Genomic DNA, 20,755 nt, shown 5'->3' on the forward strand with positions numbered 1-20,755 from the left:
CCACAATTCCCAGTAATCCTGATGACACCAGTCACAGTCTAGGAAATTAAAGATAGCTCTGGATGCAGCTAGATCAGTTGCAAAGGTCTTATTAGCTCAGGATCAGGGAGATTGGGTCACTGTGGTAACTTTTCCAACTCAAACCTAAAGCCAAGCTCTCAGCATGGTCGCTGTGACTAAACAGATCCAAACACAGACTTGAGTGCCAGACAAGACCAGGGCAGGAGTCAGTCCATGGGATTCACCATGAAGATAAGCTGCCTCTGGATAGCTGAGAGTTAATAGGATGGTATCTATCATTTGAAGTGCAAAACAACTCCGTACTAATCAGGAGTACAAATAATACTAGACTAATTCCATGCATTTCACAAGCCCCAAATCTGGATTAAATCACACGTGATTTGTAATGTGAGCTGTTTAATCACTCTTGTAACACAGATGGTCTATAATTAGAAGCTCTGAAAAAGATGGGGAGCGGGACTGAGCTAAACACTTGCCCAGCATTAACACAGGCATGAAAAAAAGGATGAGAAAAAAATCCAAGGAAATCCAAGGAAATAAGTATGTAAAAATCACCATTACAATTAACAGTTTAGGGCTGAAATGCAGAAGTAATAAACAGTCTGCTGAAACTTCTAAAGTGAAATAAAAGCAAACTTCACTACACTTCTTATTTTAAAAAAACCACAAATCATCTTTTCTCTTGATATGTATACTGCCCACACATAAAATATAGTAGGTTGCTTTATAAGCATGGACCACAGACAGAGATCAAATTCTATATAAAGTACTTATATAGCACAAGTACCATGAGTAAGTCTTTAGAAAAGCCACAGGGAAATAACAAGAAACCAAAAATGCTGTGATAGCATTTATGAAGTTAGTTGTAGGAAACCTTTAAAGGTTATCTAGTAAGAAGGAACATCCTCCAACCTGGCCTTGAACATTTCCATATATGACACATTTACCATCTCCCCAGGCAACCTTTCCAGCAGTTCACCGTCCTCATAATAAAAAATTTCTTTCTTAGATCTAGTCTAAATCTAATATATTTCAATTTAAAACCATTACCCCTTATCCTATCACAACAGACATTGCTAAAGTACTTTTATCCCATCTTTCCTGTAGGCCTCCTTTAAGCACTGTAAAGCTGCCATAAGGGGTCCCCAGAGTCTTCTTTTCTCCAGGCTGATCAATCCCAATTCTCTCACTCTTTCCTCATAGGAAAGCTGCTCCATCCCTCTGATCATTTTGGTGTCCTTCTGGAATCACTCCAGCAGGCCCATGTCCTCCCTGTGCTGGCACCCCAGAGCTGGATACATCACTGCAGGTGGGGTCAGAGCAGAGCAGAGGGGCATGTCTTCCATCACACACACTCAGATTCAACACCTACAGCCTGCCTTAGGGATTGTACTGGTTTCATGGCAACGCATTCAAGAGTCTGATCATGGAGGTAAAAAGAGAATCCCATCAGCCCTTTACCCCAGACATTCCTTAGAAGTAACAGCAAGTGCACAAAATTTCAAGTTAATAATTGTCATAGGACAGATACCTTCTCAACTAACAAAATTATTTTCTTTGTAGGGAATTTTTATGAATTTATTTAATGAATTATATGTGTGCTCACTGTGGGAAGACTGCAAATATCAATTCAACTATAAGGGCATAATTGGAAGGACACTTTCTTCTGCTGAGTTCTTATTAAGGTCAATGATGTGCAAGGCAAGATATTGCAGAACTGAAGATACTTTTTCATACCCAGGAATGTTGAAAAGTAAAAAAACTGATAGACTTATTTGAGGGAGTGGAGAGAACAACACACAGTGGTTTTTCCTTTATTTCTTGGGTATACCTCCTTGATCAATTTGATTCTTAAATTCTTGATACTTCATTGCTCTTGAAACTTTCAGATTCACACCTCAAAAATGCATAAGCTTCTAAGAACAAACAAAGTGATTCAGTCTGACAACTGTAATGTTCACCATTTAGATGTGTTCATTCACCATTCACAATAAATGTGAAAATCAAAGTTAGAATTAAAATAACACTGCAACATAAATAATTTAACATGGTACTCAAAATTTTTCCCTCACTGAAAAATGTGTTATATTAGACACGATTAGTAAGAAGTGGTATTGTTCTGGTCTATGTTACCCCTACAGCTGTTGCTGTAACTGAAAAGATAACATTTCTAGTATGCAGCAGTTTCCCTTTTAAAAAGTGCAAATTTTATTACTAAAATGTTAATTCCTAAGCAGCTTGTCACAAAATTCACTGACTCTTTGCACCAGGTAGTTGTAGAGAAGTCCTGCCAAGATCAGGAACAAGTGTCAATGAATGCATCACATCCACTTCTGAGATTTTAAAAAGCATTCAACCCCAAACTTGTGTAAGTACCACACTAAGCAAAAGGGTAAGGAAGGCACCAGCATCATGAGATTTGTGACAAAATACAAAGTAGAAAATACTGATTTCTTCATTCATATAAAATTCAGTGTTGAAAGAGTTGAGTTCATGATATGTTATAAAGAAAAAAGATAAGGATCTCTGGATGGTGGAAAAGAATAACATACCTTGGAGAAACAGTAGCCTGGACTCTACTGTTTCTGGGTAGCTATGCACATGTTAAGCATGTTTTAGTGTGATTAGAAATATTTTTTTGCCCTAGTAAGAGATATTTACTCCCATATCAGAGATTATTCCTCTTCTCTTCAGAAGTCCAGGAAGCTTTATATTGTCATTTCATGAGATGAATGTTTTTTGCTCAAGTGAACAATGTAAGCAATGACACAGAAGGTACTAATGCAGAGTATTATGGGAAAACATTCTCAAAAAGTGGGAGAGAGATTAAAAGCTTTCTGATGTTATGATAACACACAGATAAAGCCACTTTTCCTCACCTGTTGTCATCATTCAATGGGAGGGAAGCAGATGCAGAAAGAACAGGGTGTTGAAATCATGTTGAAAGATGTTGCAGGATGAGGACTGTATCCGTACCTTACGTGAGACAGTCAAAGAAGCTTGGAGGCAATCTCTGCTTGGTAAGGGGACTGAAAGCACGAGTGACTGATCATTTCTGAAATGTGTTAATAGAGTCCCACAGGCTACCTGAATCACATTCAAGATGTCAATCTTCCTGTGGTATCTACAGCAATAGAAGTAGATGACAAAACTAGAAAAATTTCATTGCCATCTGCTCAAATAAACCAGAACTTTCTCTCCTCACCTCCCTTCTTCAGCTCATTTAGCCCCAAGCTTCAAAGCCTTATTTGCATTCATGCAAAATCTATTTACAGTCAACTTCACTGCAATACTGGAGCTTCTCCCCCATACCCCTAAGACACAAAGCAAAGCTGGCCAGGTGTCCCTAAACCACAGAGCCAGCTGCTCCAAACCAAGCTCACAGGAAATAGCAAGGAAAATATGCAACATTTGACACATCTGGAATAGATTGCAGCGTCTTTGAAAATACTGTCCCAGTTCCCTTCCTCCTGCTGATGAGATTTCAGGCTTCCAAACTGATGCATCAACTACAGAGGATTAGATAACGTGTACATTTTTAATTCTGCATATTCTTTCTGACCAAATGAGATTCTTTCCAAGGTAGTACACAAAGTATGTGTATGAAGCTTCCTATAAAATGCATGGACCGAACAGAAGTAATTCTACCAGAAGTTGCTACTTAATATGGGAAAACTGATATAGTTGAAAAATAGTGCTAGTTGATTTTGGTAAGCATAGAAAATGAAGAAATATTGCCTGCTTTGCAAGGTTGCATTAACTCTCTATAAGAAATGTCCTCACAGTTTGTTGCCATAAAACATGAACATAAAACATTTTCATTAAAAGGAGCAGGGAGGATTGGTTAGTACCTATTTTGCCAAGTAATTTGTCTGTAATTCCATGTTGACACAAATACTGCAGTGTACATTTCTCAACATGGAGTACAAAAAACCCCAAAAAAGCATTAAGTCATAATTAGCAAAACAAAGCAATGCTTTATTATTCGCTTCTTTTTCATCTGGACAATGAATGCAAAAGAACACAGAAACAAATAGAAGTTTAGAAGGAAATCCCAATAGGATATTGAACATAATACTTAACTTTCTTCTTCCATAAAAAGCTGAGAAGTAGAGGTGCCCCTAAAGTTTTAGTCACTAACAGTTATCTCTGAAAGATTAGGAAAATGAAAATGTTTACATATGTATATTTTAAACATTAATTATAGATACAAAACTCAATACAGCACTAGCTTAACACAACATAAACCTCACTGTTTTTAACGTTAGTAATAAAACAACAGAATTGTAATTAAAAAGAAAAATGGAGGAAACTATTTGTACATTTTTCCTCAAAGGTGCAACCAACAGCCAATGTATTTTTGCAACTGAGATTCCAGTTGTACAAAGGACTGAGAAATGTCATCTTCTATTTAAAGAAGAAGCATAAATTTCACAAACTTTAAAAGAAATTACACGTGCATGAACTGCAGACAGTACCCCTTAAAGAGATGATATTTATAAGAACATAATGGCATACCTTAAATGAATAAAAGGAGAAGTAAAACACATTTTCTACTTTCAGAGCTTTAAAAGATTTTTTCCCTTCATAGATTACTTCCCAAATTACCTTGCATTTAAACTTGTTTGTTCTTATGAAATGGCAATGTATTTATTCTAAACAAGCATTATAAAGTAGTTGTATGATTTTTTTTGAGAAGCACTCAATGTGGATGTTGTATTTATAGTGACCTCAGAATGCAAACCTCCAAAATTACATCTACTGCTAACTAAACCTTTAATAGCCAATTAACAAAAAATATGTATATAGTTCTAGGATTAAAGAAAATTTAGAGAATATGCTGTTACAAAATATATTTTGACATATTTCCTAAGAAGCAATTAAAACAGTCATTTATGCAGAGGTATTTACAGGGGACTCAAAGTGTATCAGTTTTAGCACAAACCAGTATATTGGGCTGAATTCAATACAACATTGGCGAATATAAGTTTGTGACAAGGAATTTTGGGGTTTAGTAAACTTAAAAATGTTCTATACAATCATTAGATGAATCTAAATTATATAAAAAACCTGTCTAAACTGGTTAATCTGAATCATTTAATGCATTTCATTGTACTCAGAAGTTCAGATCACCAAGTCAGTGGTACACACAAGCTGTGGAACAAGTTACCACTCAAATCTTTCAGATACAACAAGCACAGATTAACTGAGTCTGACTGTACCTAATCTATACTTACAGATAGTTTGTTCTTACTTCAATACTATCTTTTTAACAAGCACATACACAAATGTGCTAAAACAAAAGGCAGCAATTATAAATATTTACTAGAATGACCAGAACTGGTACTTGATCATAAAGCCATCCTGTCATTCACTTTTGAAGCCATATTTTCATTAATTTGTCCTCTGGTTTTAGTAGTCTTCTATCTTATTAACTTGGAGGGTTAGAGATCATCTGGAAGTTTCACACCAGCATAGGAAAGGAATGTCTGTTCGATGCAGTCTGGAGATAAAGAAAAATTGCACTTCAGTTCATCACCATGACTCACCAGAAGCAGCGTTGCTAAGTGACCAGCAAACCTGAACTGCAAGCAAAACAGCAGCCTCCCTACCCCCCAGGACAGGATGGGAGAAAAACCACAAACATTTTCTGTTATTCTGTTATGATTTCAGAAGAACACCTGAGAATATTTCAAATTGCAGGAGTGTTATTATTTATTAAAACTAAGAATTAGTGTAGAGGAGTCACTTTAGAGGAGCTTACTTGTCTATGCAAGAATAAGGACATTTAAATGCAATAGCAATTAATTTGAACTTCTTGTTCCAGTAATTAAGATGCTTCAAAAACATAATATTTATGTGTTCATCTCTCTAAACAACCCACAGACCTTATAAGCCCACAACCCACACATCTCAGAGGTGCTTACAGGTAAAGAAAAAATTCAAAGCCACTGAACTCCAATAGGACAGCTCATTAACTTCAGTAAATCCTGGGTTAAACAGTGCTTTGTCCCAACACAAAATTTTAACTGCAGAAGAGCAAGGAATCCCAGACTGCATTATCCTACACTTTCACTATTCTCTTCAAACTACAGTTCTCAAATACCATTTAGTCCTAACAATTCTTTTTAAAAACAGTATTTTTTAATTTTAGTGTACTGAAAGCTAACAGATATTTTCGGTCACATCTACAAATTACAGTATTCTGAAGAGGTTACCACAAGACTAAGAAAAGAAGCCATATCTATCTGTTGCAAAAAGGCAATGCTGCCATGTAGTTGCTAATTTATATTGAATGCTAAAAAGCAATACACATCTCAGTTAATTAACTTACTGCATAATTTGGGGAGGAAAAAGCAAATTTAAAAGAAATATCATGTCACAGTTACATTAACAGATTTTTTTTTTCATAATCAAGTGTATATTGTATAACACACATTCATCATTAGCTGTTTTTAAATGTTTGTGCTTGTCTTCTATAAAAAGAATCAGGTTTTTTCCCCCAGTCAAATAGTGTCTCTGTTTTCAGGCTTTGAAAATGTGTTGCAGCTTAATTCAAAAAGATTGATCAAATCCTGTGATCAATCCTGAAGAAAATTTATAAAATACTTTTTTTTTTTCACAGCAAACATAGTTTCTCAGGTATGTCAAAATATAGTCTTTAAGCATTTTTAGTTAAGTGCAGAGCACTGAAAATGCCGCAATACATTTTCTAGGCTAAATTTATCTTGTCATGCAATTTAAATTTAAAAAAAGTTGAATGCAAATAAAGACCCCTGATTTAAGTTACACAGTGAAGTCCAATAAATCTACTTAACGGATAAATAGTATTAAAAAAAAAAAAAGAGTGGATACGTGCCAGGCTGATTAGTCAGCTACCTGAAGGATACATAAAGCACATTGTTGCATACACAATAATCATACTTGTACATGACTGTCTTAATCCAGTCATGTAAAGAGAGACAGTACTCAACTATTGTTTGCATGTTCAGACCCATGTCAATCAGATTTAATATGCAGGCAGATGAGTGCTTCCTAACTTGCTGATGACAGGTTGACTACAAAAGCCAGTTTTTCCAGCACAAAGGACAGTATCCTGACAGCAGCAGATACTGTTTCTTAAGAAAAACATGTTCCTCCTAATTTTTGCTGCTGAACATTAGTTCCAGGGCCAACTAGAGGCATTTAGGATGCTTTCAAGTAAGAAACTTCACACATCTCCAAGCCCATGAAGAATATATACACAGTATTCGTGACAGATGTTCAAAAACCATGCAACATCTGCTTTATGACAAGAGTTTGACTATCTCTTTCTAATATTTCTTTCTTCTTCTTTTTTCTGGAAAAGATAATCTCATCACTAAAAATGGCTTACCTTCAGTACAAGAAAAAAAATCTTGTTCTGTGAGCAGCTGCCATGCTTTCAGACATATTTCTGACTTTGAGATAATTAACAAAGCCTCGAAAGAACAAGAGGAGTCCTGGAAGTGTAGAAAATGCACAAAATTAAGTATATTAACATAAATACACACTATCTCACATTATTCTTATTCGCATAATTTTTAAAACCTAGCCTACAAAGTAAATTGAAGTCTTCATTTATCATTCACAAATTCAACAACTAAGTCAGCTTTCATCTTGTGATGCAAGAATTCAATTTTATGAAAGGTTTTCCACCAATTTTAGTGATTTAGACTTCAAGTGTCATCAGCTAAAAAGACTGCTTGAAAATACTTACAAAGATGAAAAAAATCCTGAAACATAAAAGAATCTGTTTTGCAAACTCTTTTCAAGTAGAGCTCTCAAAATAAATTACTAGTGTGTTAGAAGAGTACCTGCTTCACAAAATGTACCTTTAGCAATAAGCAAAATAAATGTACTGTGAGTCAAAAGAGGAAAAAATAAGAAAGTAAGGAGTGCTCTAGCAAGAAGCCAGTAATGAATTATAGTACATTAGGACTTGAGATTTAACTATCTGTAAAAAAAACACCAGTCCAAGAGAAGGAAGAACAACTGCCAAAGAAAATTACTCAACATGTGTCAATATTACTGTTTTTGTCAACTCTAAATTTCAAAATCTTTTAAATTATTTACATTTCACTGCATTTGAAAGAATATTTCAGCTAAGTGGAAAAAGATGTACATAATAGTCACAGAGAAGTTACATTTGCAATAATGGCACCTTGAAGATATATGCTTATGTGAATACACACATGTGCATTAAAACTCCAAAGGTTCAAATGAAAATCTAAACTGAGGTTCTACAAATTTAGTAAAGGATTTAATTATTTTCTTTCCTACATGATGCACTTTTCCATCCTGCTATCTTGGATGAGCCCTTGATTTTTTGTAACAATCAATTCCTCTCTAAATGATTTTTGTTTATGATTGTTTTAACTTTCCCCAGTAAGATCTTGATTGCAAGTCTGCTACAAAACTTGCTACCCAAAAGCTACCAGAGACAGTCCCTTTCAACTGAAAAGAAGTTGAAACAGCAAAATGGGGGCAGGCAGCTCTTTAGGTGCTTGATGGAGTATTTTCGGCATCATAAATGTTGGAAAATCAGTCCAAGTTCAACCCATATTTTACATTTCTCTGTTAAAGGAAGAAAGAAAAACCACTCCACTTTCCATTGTGATCCTCAATAAGAAGCACTGGCTAACACTTAAATTTGAAATTTAGAAATGTGTCTCTCCAATTTTTTGATACATGACAGCTCTTTGGAATAGACCACTTTGCTCTGCCGTGACGCACAAGCAGATTTTTCCAGCTGTTGAAAGAAGGAAAGTGAGCAGAAACGATCGATGAACAGCAGAAGAGAGGAGATGGCAGTAGGTGGGCTGAAGGATGTCAAAGGACTATGCAAAAGAAAGACTCCAACTCATTCACTTCTGGAGAGAAGCTGGACATAGTACTTTGTGTGCTCTAACAAAAGGTTATCCAAAACAACAAAACACAGATCTGGTTGGCAGTGGTCCCATGACATGATAATACTCCTTCATGTCATTATAAATAGCTTTTTAAGGTAGACTTCTTCTATGGTGTTCTAGCAATACCATAAAGCCACTTCATCAGTTTAAAAATTTTGTTGGCATACTTCATGCAAAACCTACATAACACAAGGGAATGCTGATTGCCAGCTGCACACTGTATGCCTCAGAGTGCTTTTGATTCCAACTTGTGATTTAAAGAAAAAATAAATCCTCAAACACATCAGACCAAAAATAAGGCTTTCCCAAATAAAAGTGAGCTACCTCCAGAATATGTGCAAAAGACCAGTAAAAAGAAAAATGACAGCTTTTTCCATAGAGGGAGCACTAGGGGAAGAACACTATTTTTATCCTAATGAAAAAAGGTGTCAAACCTCAATTTCAGAAACCACAGGCTTTGTTTTAATTAAAGACTTATCTGGAGATGTTTGTGCCTGCAAAGAGTCATTTCACCTACTTCAATACAATAACCTCAAAAAATACAAAAGCATTCAAGGGACTGATGCTGTGAGCTGTTAAACATTTGCAGGTTTTATGTATATCAAGCAACCAAGTGCTCAACAGCAGAGCAAGGTGGACATTACAGATGAATGCCCTTAAATGCTACTAAGAGGCAGATAGAGAAATTTTTAGGTAATTTTGTTTAAGATTTTTGACATTTCTTGCAAGATAAATAGTGAGTCACAATGAAGATCTCAGAGTTGGTCTTTTTTCTTAACTTACTCAATGCTTCATTCTAACATTTGCTGTTAGCCACTTGAATCAATTGACTCAAAGGGAAGAGTGCCACCTACTGAACCAGCAACAGTTTACCATGCTTCCAGAGCTGGAAACAGAAATTAAAATGCATAGCAGCATTCACTTCTGTAAAAGAAAATCATTCCAGATTCCATATCCAAATTACAAAATCCACAGTTGGAGAAAAGTTATAGTGGTTGGGCTTTGGTATACCTTCATTAAAAACAAACACAAGAGCAGAATTTGATGTGCATCAGACTTGAAACACAGGCAGACAGAGCTCTTAAGAGAAAGCTGACATCATGGGACCACTGTGATCAGCAAGCATGAAACCATTCTCTCATCCTACTGAGCAACTGCTGATGCAGTTTGCATTTCAAAGGACTCAAAAAGGACATTTTGTGACCCGTGCACAAGACAGCAGACTCCACCTTCCTGGGCTCAGACACATTTCTTAAAATTTAATACTTGACATATAGGTTTATACATGTAACTACTACTTATCACATAAGGCCAAAGTTTCATTACACAGTTCTGCACCCCTAGAACAGTAGAAGCAATTTAAAAAGCACAAGTTACAAGTCTCGGTTTTACACATAATCCCTTATGCAGAACAAAATTTTTTTAGCTGAAGGGTATTTGAATAGTCCACAGTTCACACAATAACACCACTATGGTAACCAATAACCTCATGAATAGTATGGAAATAAAAACAAAACAAAATTATCAGCAGCTAAGGAAAAGCACATAGCTAAACATGTTACAAAACTCTTATTTACAGCTACATGATTCATCTTTGAGTACTTCCACATCAAAACAGAAATTAATTCAACTGCCACTTACCAAGCACAAGAAATATCCACCAAAGCCAGTACTGTCCATTGAAATATCCAGTAAAATAATCTGAAAACTGAAATTCATAGAGGAGGCTTAGTTGCAGTAAGATAGATGACTAAGACATATTTAATGCACTATGCAAATAGAGAAAGCAAGGAGGAAAGAGCAAGTTAAAATAAATGTATCCTACTAAAATTCAAAACTAGTATATGTACAGCAGTCTATTACACAAATAAAACATTTCTATTATCAGTTGGTTTGCAGCAAAGTAATGAAAAATCTCTAAAAAATATGTGTGTGTACCCATGTAAAATATATATGTATATATGAAAACACTCTTGTATTACTTGCCAGTAATCTGTCATTTTTTATTATAATGAGTCACCACTTGTTGATTTTCTCCTTTTCCCCTCAGTGCCTGCCATCCCAAACACATTACAGCAGCCTGCTGCTTTAGATATTAACACGAAAAGCCACATTAGTTTAATCTTATCAGACAGGGATGTTCTGCTGACCCTACAAAAGGGGAGCTTTTGACCTTCTGTATACCCCCTACTGTTAATCGCTGCCATGAATACCAGCCCCATAAAGACCCCCAACTCATTAAAGTCTTTTCATTTTCAAACCAGCATTCAGTTCCCAGCAGTGAGCTGAACGCAACTAAATGAACCTTGAAGTGCCATTTCAACTGTTCCTGCTCAACTGTTCCTGCGAGTGACCAGGCAGACAGTTTTGTCCTCCCTGTGATGTGGGAGGCAGCTGGAGGGCAGGGTGTGATCGTACTGGAGACAGGTATCTGTGCCTTTACCAGACTCCAGACTTCATGCTTCACTGATAAAAAGGCTAATCAAAAGTCTCCAAAACCCCCACAAAAAGTAGAAATGGGGAGATGAGTGAAGAGTTGCCAGAAGGAGGAAAATAACCTACTCAGCAGCTCCGCACACTTCCCATACACTTCTACCCTGCTATCATTCATTATGTTTACTGCATCCTGACTTTTGTGCTTAGTGCTTCCCATTTGCCCTTTCTAGGACATTTCAGTATATCTAACAAGAAGTAATGGGAGGGGAAATAAAAAACCCTGAACAAACAAAAGAACCCCACAAAAACAACAAAACAAAGAAACCCAACAAAAAAAATCCAACCAAACAAAAGATACTGGGCCTCATATACAACCAGATGAAAATCTAAGACATATAAAGAACTGTAGCTAAAGGTGGCTTTTTTCTTCAATTAATCCACATGTTTGCTCCAGAATAAAGCCAGATTATGTGAATTCTTTGAGCCAGATTATGTGAACTCTTTGAGTATATAAGAGTATACTTATATAAGAGTATAAGTATTCACTTTGACCATCAATCAAAGGAAAAAAAGCAAGAAACAGAATTGCTAAGTTGAACTAAAGAATTGGTATTTTACATTATCCATATATAAATACGCAATTCCTAGGATTTTGACAACACATTGACATTGATCCCATCTCACTTGTTAGTCAGTATTTTCAATTCTCTAAACATTATATCTGTGTGTGCTTATAAATATATATCTATATTCATACACACACAAACATATCAATATACTTTTCCAATAGTTACAATTTCATTTAATTGAAAAGAAGACTCACTAAAACCAACAATCAAATACTTGCCCATGTGCATTGCTCTCCTCTCCTACTCTCCTTGGGCAGAATCAGCCATGGCTGCAGAATCTCCCCAATAGCAAAATCGTGCTTTTGTTCCCCCTACCCTCTTCCTTTTCCCCAGTAAAAACTGATACACATCAAGCATGCATGAATTCAGGCTGTTTAGACACTAAAAAGTTTTGTACTACCGACCCTGAGTGAAAAAAGAAGAGCTTGAAAGAAAAGGACAGAACAATTTGGTGCACACAGGCCTGCTTGTGTGTCACATTAAAATGACTGTCAACACACACCTCACGAGCTTTCTGCTCTTGTCTCTAGGAAGGGAGACAATAGAGGAACATTATGATCTTCATTATGAAAAACTCCATCCCTGAGGTCTTGAATTTGACCAGCTCCAATATTTCAGAATTAATAATGGATTACATACCATAATTTAATTATAGTCTAGAAGAACACAGTAATTCTGTAATCTAAAGGAAGTTACATATATTAATTTGTATATTTGTTTTGAGCACATTTTCCAGCAGAGAGGAATAATAAAAGCGACACAATGAGCAATTTCTGCCCTCTGTTCAGTATGCCTTAAGGGAAGCTGAAAATATCCCAAATGAACACATAGCTGAAAAATTGATGTCTTCTTTCTCTATTAAGATATATTCTATCCCAGCCCCTGAATTCCAACAAATATACCAGAATCACATCTGGTCCAGCAGCATTTCCCTGCTCTGAACGAGCACAAAGGAAATTTTAAAAAAAGTTCTAAGGATGCTGTACATATCCAGGAAGGACCATGCAATCTTCCAGCAATTTTTTTACTATCATGCTAAGTCTAAGTCAAGTTACTAATACACACACTGAGAAAAAAAATACTAAAAAGAAAGATTACTGGTGGCAGAATATGAAAGATATGTAAGTTATCCAAGATCTTTTTCTTCATTAAATGGGACAGGATTTTAAATGCTGTGTCTCACAGATAAGCCGAATTCAAGTTCAGGAAGCACCATTACATTTCATCTAGCATCCACTTAGCTAAGTAACTTGCATTCAGCTACTGTGCTTTTTGGAAAAGTATCGAGTTTTGCAGTGAAAATATCAAGACTCAAGCATTTAATATTGTAAAAATGTGACTAACTTCATATTTAAGTTGGACTTGGTCCCATATGTATCTTACAAGGAATAAAAGAATCAAATACAAGGAAGAAATGCTTTCTTATATTCCTTTCCCAACAGTCTAAGACATCTATAAATCTTTCATGAATGACACTATAATATCAGTGATATTTTAGGTACTTGCTCCACTTCTGTAGACTTTTAAATACTTGTACAAGGAATGAGTCATTTGGTATTTATTTTACTAGAAATGTGAACATCAAATGCTATGTCAAGTAAAAAAAGAAAAAATAGTGGTTTTCAATTCCCTTATTATATCCTTGAATAAATTATGTGTTTGTTGTACAGAGTCTGTATAGTGTGAATCAAGAAACATACCCGTACAATGAGAATCCATTTGATCAGGGAGAGACCAAATCCACAGATTGCACCATACCTTCCAGCTATGGTATTTGTTATACAGAAGGATAAACAAAATCCAATCCAGTTGAAAATAAATGCCACTATAAAATAAAAGAAACAGTAGCTTCTGTTAATCTGTAGAGCTAAGCAAACAGACTTCACAGTAATTTCACTTTTAAACTACTAAGGACATGCTTACACAGTCAGTTAATTCTCTTCCGGTAATTCAGGCTTTCAGAGATTGACTTTGAACCCAGACATTCCCCCTGGTATAGTCACTTAATGACAAAGCAAATGGTAAACAGGCTGGAACCTATGACTTTACACTAGAGAAAATTCCTACATAAAAGAAAGTATTATACTGCCATAGACATCTAACCAGATTATACTGGACATGAAAAGTAAATTCACAAAAAGGACTAAAACATACAAGACTTGGATTAAAACAAAGAAGAAAAACCCGTTCTGCACCTTTATAACCAAAAATATAGTTACATGCACATATATGTGCATGTATAAAGGCTGCAATGTTTAGCTTTATCCATTTTCGATCTAACAGAATAAAAGTATCCACTCTTGCTCCAAAAATTTAGTGTAGAAATGAAGGTGAGAAGCTGATGTTTCATGAGTCTCTTAGATCTATATTTATGCCTTCTCTTTTAGCTCTATATTCATAAGACATAAGTAGCCTTGGCAGCTTTACACAAGTTAAAAAAAAATCAATGAACAAAAAGAACATTGAGCATAACTACCACTATTGCTTCAATTAACACTTTTACACAACCCCCAGTTTAACAATTTAAAGTTTCATATCTGCATATGTACTTGGCCATCAGCATCATCATCTGCATTGACTTCAGGCTGCATGCATTATATCAGACTGTGAGAATTCACAATTAGGGGAATGACCCAGCTTAGAAATCAGTGAGGGCATCCAAAAAGAGAGCCACCAAACAGAAGAGCTGGAGAAACTGGTAGAGGAAGGTAACTCGGGAATTCTGGAGAGAACATGACAGTGGAAAGTTGAAAACATTAGGGAGCTCCACAGTAAACACAAGAATCACAGAGGAGGCTAAAGAGGAATGGAAGAGGGGCAGCATGGAACAAAACCCCTGCCAACAAATTCTCAATGTTTAAAATCCCATACTTAGCTACATGAAATTCAGACATTAAATCATCAGAGGAAAAATGAGTCTGTCTCTTCAGGTAAAGTTTGAACACACAGCTAGGAACAGAAAATTGCTCAATAGTTTTTTTTAATTAAAGCGCTTTGAAATACTATCTATTAAACCCCATTATTTTTATGCTTTAAAACCTTATTTAAATTTTTCCAATAATCTACATGAAGATGCAATGATATGCTCACAAATGCAAAATCAGGTCTGTGAAACTGCAGCAGGATTCCATGAACTTTAAACACATGGAAGTTCCAAAAGTTTTGGAGGACTTCACATCAAAACAGTCATTTAGTTCAAGTGAGGAAACATCTTGCATTGCTCAGAGTCATGGGTAAAAGATGGCGGCAAAAAGAATTCTTACTTTTATACACTTAAATCTAAAAGGACCCCAAGAAACAAAATAAAAAACCCAAAACTTTGAGCAAATGCTGATCCAAACTGGCATATGCAGAGGAAACAAACAAAACCAATCCAACTCCTGCTAAAAAACACCCCTATAGAACAACATCGTGACCCCAACATTTACCAATTTTTCTAAGATACATTTACATTTGAGAGAGCCTAGACAAATTGTTTTGATTTCCCTATTTTAAGCAAGTTCTCCAAACCCACCATCTTTTAACAGTAACAGATTTCAAAAGCTCCTTATTCAATGCATTCTCTGATCCTGCCTCAACATAAGAGCTCACTGCTCTTTCTCCCCACTACTCAAGCTACCAAGGGTGACTTTTACTATGGTGAGGTATACCTAAAGACAGGTATCTTAAAAAGGACACAAGATTCACATGTTTCTAATGGTCTATGAGCACTAGAGAAATTCTCAGAATATGTACAATTTTAATATATTTTTTTTAATTACCTCAACTCATTTGTAAATGCATTATAAAAATCAGAGATTTTCCAATCATAAATACAGGAGGGAAAAAATAGCTATTTATAATTAAAAAGAAGCACTAACCATTTTACCTTACTTTCAACTTGAACTAAAGGAATATTCAAAATAGAATGCATAAGTCACTGCATAAGTTTTTGATGGATGTTTAACATCAAGGTATTTGCCCAACTCTTGAAAGTGAAGGCATCAGCATGTTCCAGTCCTGTTCACAGTAGGGTTTTTTTCTTTTCTAATCAGTCTGCTGTTCTATCAAGTTACATAAGTAGCTAATACAATCAGAAAAGACAATGTTATAAAAATTGTAAACTATGCAAGTTCACATATTCCAATAAAACTGAAGTACATACAGAAGAAAAATCTCATTATTTAAATTTTTATCTGCAACCATTTGCTAAAAAACTTGTACAGTCAGGACCTAAGCAAAAATCTGTGTCTTCAGCAGCACAAGGAAGATGTAACTTCCACTGCTCTAAAACACAGGCTATCAAGGAGATTCTCCCAAACTGCCTTGGTGTTGCATCATTTTAACAAACTTAAGAAAGGCAACCATAACGTCTACATGTTTTCCATATTTGCCATTACTTCTCTCTTACATCTCATGTCCCACCACTACTTTGAAAATCACTTTCCTTGTTTCATTCTGGTTATGAAATACAATATTTACTTTCAGAAATGCGTCTTCTGAGCAGACTGCAATTCCCTCCAATTGCTTTTCTCTACATCAAGATCAGCCTCATTTGCCCATCTGTATATCTTTTTCCTTCATGTGCATCCATGTGTATCTTCTGTCAGCCATGCAAGCTCTGAGCTTTACCAGCTTACACTGCATCTGGTAAGAGTTGCTGCAGTAAATTCCTGTATATTCCTGTCTCAATTTATTACTGCAATGAAAGTTCTTCATAATTTTCATCCCTATGTTGTCATAGAGAAGCCACAGCACAAGCTCCCCCATCAAGCTGAGGGAGAAAATCGACCAGTGAGGGGAGTGATCAGTAAAAGGAATTATGCACTAATTTCTCTAGAATTACCAACTTCCTTCTCTAGCTACTAGAGACAACTAAATCGTTGTACAAGCTCCTTGCTGCAATAAATGCTATCCTCCACTACTTTTCTGCATCCACTTTGTGCAATGTAAATGCCACTGCTCAGCTGCTCAAGAGATTATCTCATCCATCATACATCAGCTTCCATGACATTCCTGCACAATGTACCTGCCATGACACTAATAATGTGCTGTCATAAGGAAAGCCATTCCTAAAACTGAGGGGGAAAAAATCTGGTGAGCTGCTACAACCACATCATGACCCTAAAAAATAATTCTTAGCTTCTGCTTGCCCATTTTCTACACACAGACAGAGTCTGTGTGCAACCTGTAGATCTCCTCTGCAAATCAAACCACTGTGCAAGATTTGTTTTCTATCCCAAAAGTGCTTACATGCCTACTTGAGCCCAACTTTCAATTACTGTCAACTTTCCATTAACATATTTCAGACATTTAGACTAAACTCATGCTGTCTGCACTGGCATCATCATTTCAGTATCTACTTTTAATACTCTAGACCATTCAGAGAAGTGGGACTGATGAAAGTAAGGTTTTTGAATTTTGTAATTCCTGAGGTGATTACAAAAGGAATAAGTCCATATAAATGCAATTCATATAAGAAGAATATAAGCTTTAGCATTATCTCCTCATGACAACAACTATGTGGGTGATAATGACCCACATAAGAAAAGGGTTTTTGGGAGAAGGAGGGTTGGACTCAAGGTGTTTTTTAATAGAGTGTTTGTGATGCAATGCAGTCCCTACATTTATACTGTATTTCTCCTCAAGGTTTTTAGTAAAATAACCCCAAAATACAAAGTACAAGACTTTTGAGTTGTACATATTGAAATACAACAGATGAAAACATAATGACAAGCACATTACATTCTGATTTTTCCTTACCTGCTCCAGCACTTCACCTGCTGATCTTTTTTACTTAGCTTTCCACAACTACACATTATTCACTTAAGTTTTTAAGTATTATGAAAAGAAGGCAATAAAACTGATCTGAAGCTTTATGTTCCAAATTTTAGCCATGAATCAAGCCTGTAAAAAGATCACAATGGCAACTACATATACAAAAAGCAACTAATGCTCAGTTATAGTCTTTATTCCACAATTTGTTTGTTCATTTACTTGCTATTTTAATATATAGCAAACACCAAAGGGCATAATGCTTTATACCTGGCCTAGACTTACTAAACATACTGCAATAATAAATAATTCTTTCCAGGATTTCATGGCACGAATTGTTCTTCCCACTCCTGCATACAATTTGTTCCATTCTTTAACTGGGATATAGATCTTTGCTCCATTCTGAGGGTTCACTTACGGACTAATGATCATCACTTGAAGTGTTGGCTGTCAGCTTCCACAGAAAACAGATAACTTGTTTCCTAAGTAATTAATGGTCAGAAACATTCCTTGACAATTTATTCCTACTTCTTCATTACTCTTGTTGCTATGTTATTCTTACTACCCAACTAGAAGCTCCCTCATTCCAATTGTTTTGTATTATATCTAATGCATACAGAAAAACTGTGTAAGTCAAATTGTTTCTGCAGTAAGAAAGAAGTGACAGTGTTTGAAGGTCAGGCAGCCTCCCCTAATAACCAGAGAGAAATAAGAACTCAAAACAGTTACCCTATCTCCCAACATTTAAAATGTTAATGAAGTAACTTCCCCTCAGCTTCTCTTGCATGACTAAGGGAAATCTGCAGAACATTTGTGATATAGATGTGCAGAAGTCAGGTTTCCTAAAGTTACACAGAGGAAGCCTCCCATGGGAGCTTCAACCATGCTTATCACACCTCAGGAAGCACATACAAGGAGACTGTGCTCACCCTGAACTTGTGCTACAACTCTGCCTTCCAAATTGGGCCCCCTTGAAACCCCTAAAGAAGGTATCCCAGCTTGTGTGCAGTTTATTGACTGCTTGAGACAATTAACAGGTTTGAAAACTGTATGAACATTAATTTACAAAACTTTGGTGTGGTAACTTTCTGCATCAGTATAGTGTCTAGGACACTTTGTACATTTGCATTTCCCTATAAAACCAGGTTTTATTGCAGTGAGTTGTATACAGTGCTTAAATAGCCTAGATGTTCAAAAAGGTCAGATTTATGTATGAGAATTTAAGCTTTGTTTGTACTACTGAACACTTTTCTCCATTTTTATCTCCTTATTAACCTATCTGTGAAGTTCAAATTCATTTTGCCTATGCTTCAGGGACAACCCAAAACAACCTTACATGGTTTCAAAGAATTCAGATAAGCTCCACAATTCCTTCCTTTTTTCCAAACAGGAAAAAAGGTTGGTTCTAAAGCATTCCTTAAATATAAAGGAAAACCATATAAGCCTTTTAATAACATCCAAAAGGATCTCCTTCAGATAACATACCAGTATGAGTTTATCAGACATAATTCAAAAGACTTCCACTACAGGCAGATTAGCAGGAAAACCAAACCCTTTGTCCATGACAGTTACTTACTGTATCACAATAACAGCTGTGTTCAAATTGGGAAGATACAGCTCAGAAATTCCTACTTGTGGTTGTGCATACAAAAAAAAAAAAAATACTCCAGAAAACTCACCTACTAACTTCCTCTGGCATTCTAGAAAATTTCTACCATGCTGTACAAGGCACTTAAAAATACAAAATAGAAAAAAAACCCATATGAAGTGGTCCGATAGAATTTTTTTTCCATTTTGCATTCATAGCAAAATGAATATTCACTTATATATTCATTTCCCTCAAAATAAGAAACTGACAGATACTGTCCTGACCATTGGAGAGAAGATCCTTAGCTTATCAACATAATCACAGACTAAGGGCAGCACCAATTTCCTGAAATATGATTTTACCATATATCAGAAATAAAATTTACTGTTTTTCAAAGGCTTTTCACCAAGTTTCTGGATCAAGCCAAAAAAATCCAGCTCTTCATGCAAAGAACTTCACTTCTTAAGTTTGTATTGTATTATTCTGTTTCATCCTGCTAAACAGAACAACACTTTATAGCTTAGATGGGAAACAGGTCTGTAACGGGCATGCAGCAGGCTCCTAAAACCCCCCAACAAACAGATCTGGCCACTAGATGGCCTGGAGACAGCAATTTTATGCAGCGTGGGCAGCTACCACTAGATGGTGGATAAATATCGCTAAGTGACTGCAATATGCAGGTAAGCTCAGCATAAAAGTTCATTTTGCTACACTTCACTTGCATAAAATGAAATTAAAGAATTCTAACTTATTCTTATACTTAAAGCTATCTGCCCCTGCTTCCATCCCCAAGATCATCCAATGTTGTACTTGAGAGTCAGGGAGGAAGTGGGAGAGCATATCTGGAACAAGACACTTGTTCATTTTCCTTTCACTAGAGAGCAGTTCCTGATACAGTTCTCTTACATTTAAACTATGCCAGGGAGTTTATTTGAGGCTTTCTGTGATCTGTCACCTCTATTTGCATTTAAAGATATCCCACTCGGGGTAAAAACCCAAAAGATAGCCTTATTATAAATTTCATTTTAATTGCTGCACTCCTAAATCTGCATACATCAACTTCCTGGAGACTTTTATCTCCTTATTGGACAAGCATGAATACACGACCGACACATAAAGTATACCCTCATTATGTTAAGATCATTTTTAATTTAATTCACCAATTTCCTAAGAAAAATTACTAAAAACTAACATTTCAGGTCTATTACTATCTACAACTGGTTTTGTGAATTCCTCTTACTATTAGCACAAACAGCAAGTAAAGTTTATCAATTTCCCTGTGTAACCAGTATCCATTATGACCAACACATTCCAATTAAACACACACTTGCATAAATACCTTACAATGTGTACACACTCATTTTATGCACTTCCTTCATAGGCAAGCAAAGTCTGCA

General features: G+C 35.8%; 1 protein-coding gene across 2 annotated transcripts in view; it reads right to left on the reverse strand.

Moving 5' to 3' along the window:
* Positions 1 to 3,978: 3,978 nt before the first annotated feature.
* NDFIP2 (Nedd4 family interacting protein 2) overlaps positions 3,979 to 20,755 on the reverse strand; it is a 45,047-nt gene continuing 28,270 nt past the window's right edge. For both annotated transcript variants that reach the window (XM_064712952.1, XM_064712944.1), the window contains 4 exons: positions 13,717 to 13,841; positions 10,593 to 10,659; positions 7,397 to 7,502; positions 3,979 to 5,524 (listed from right to left, as the gene is read on the reverse strand). In XM_064712952.1, coding sequence (XP_064569022.1) covers positions 7,399 to 7,502; positions 10,593 to 10,659; positions 13,717 to 13,841 — 296 coding nt within the window. In that variant the 3' untranslated portion in view covers positions 3,979 to 5,524; positions 7,397 to 7,398. The remainder of the gene's footprint in view (positions 5,525 to 7,396; positions 7,503 to 10,592; positions 10,660 to 13,716; positions 13,842 to 20,755) is intronic.

The sequence above is a fragment of the Zonotrichia leucophrys genome, chromosome 1 (genome assembly GCF_028769735.1).
Source record: "Zonotrichia leucophrys gambelii isolate GWCS_2022_RI chromosome 1, RI_Zleu_2.0, whole genome shotgun sequence".
In the NCBI taxonomy this organism is placed as follows: Eukaryota; Metazoa; Chordata; class Aves; order Passeriformes; family Passerellidae; genus Zonotrichia; species Zonotrichia leucophrys.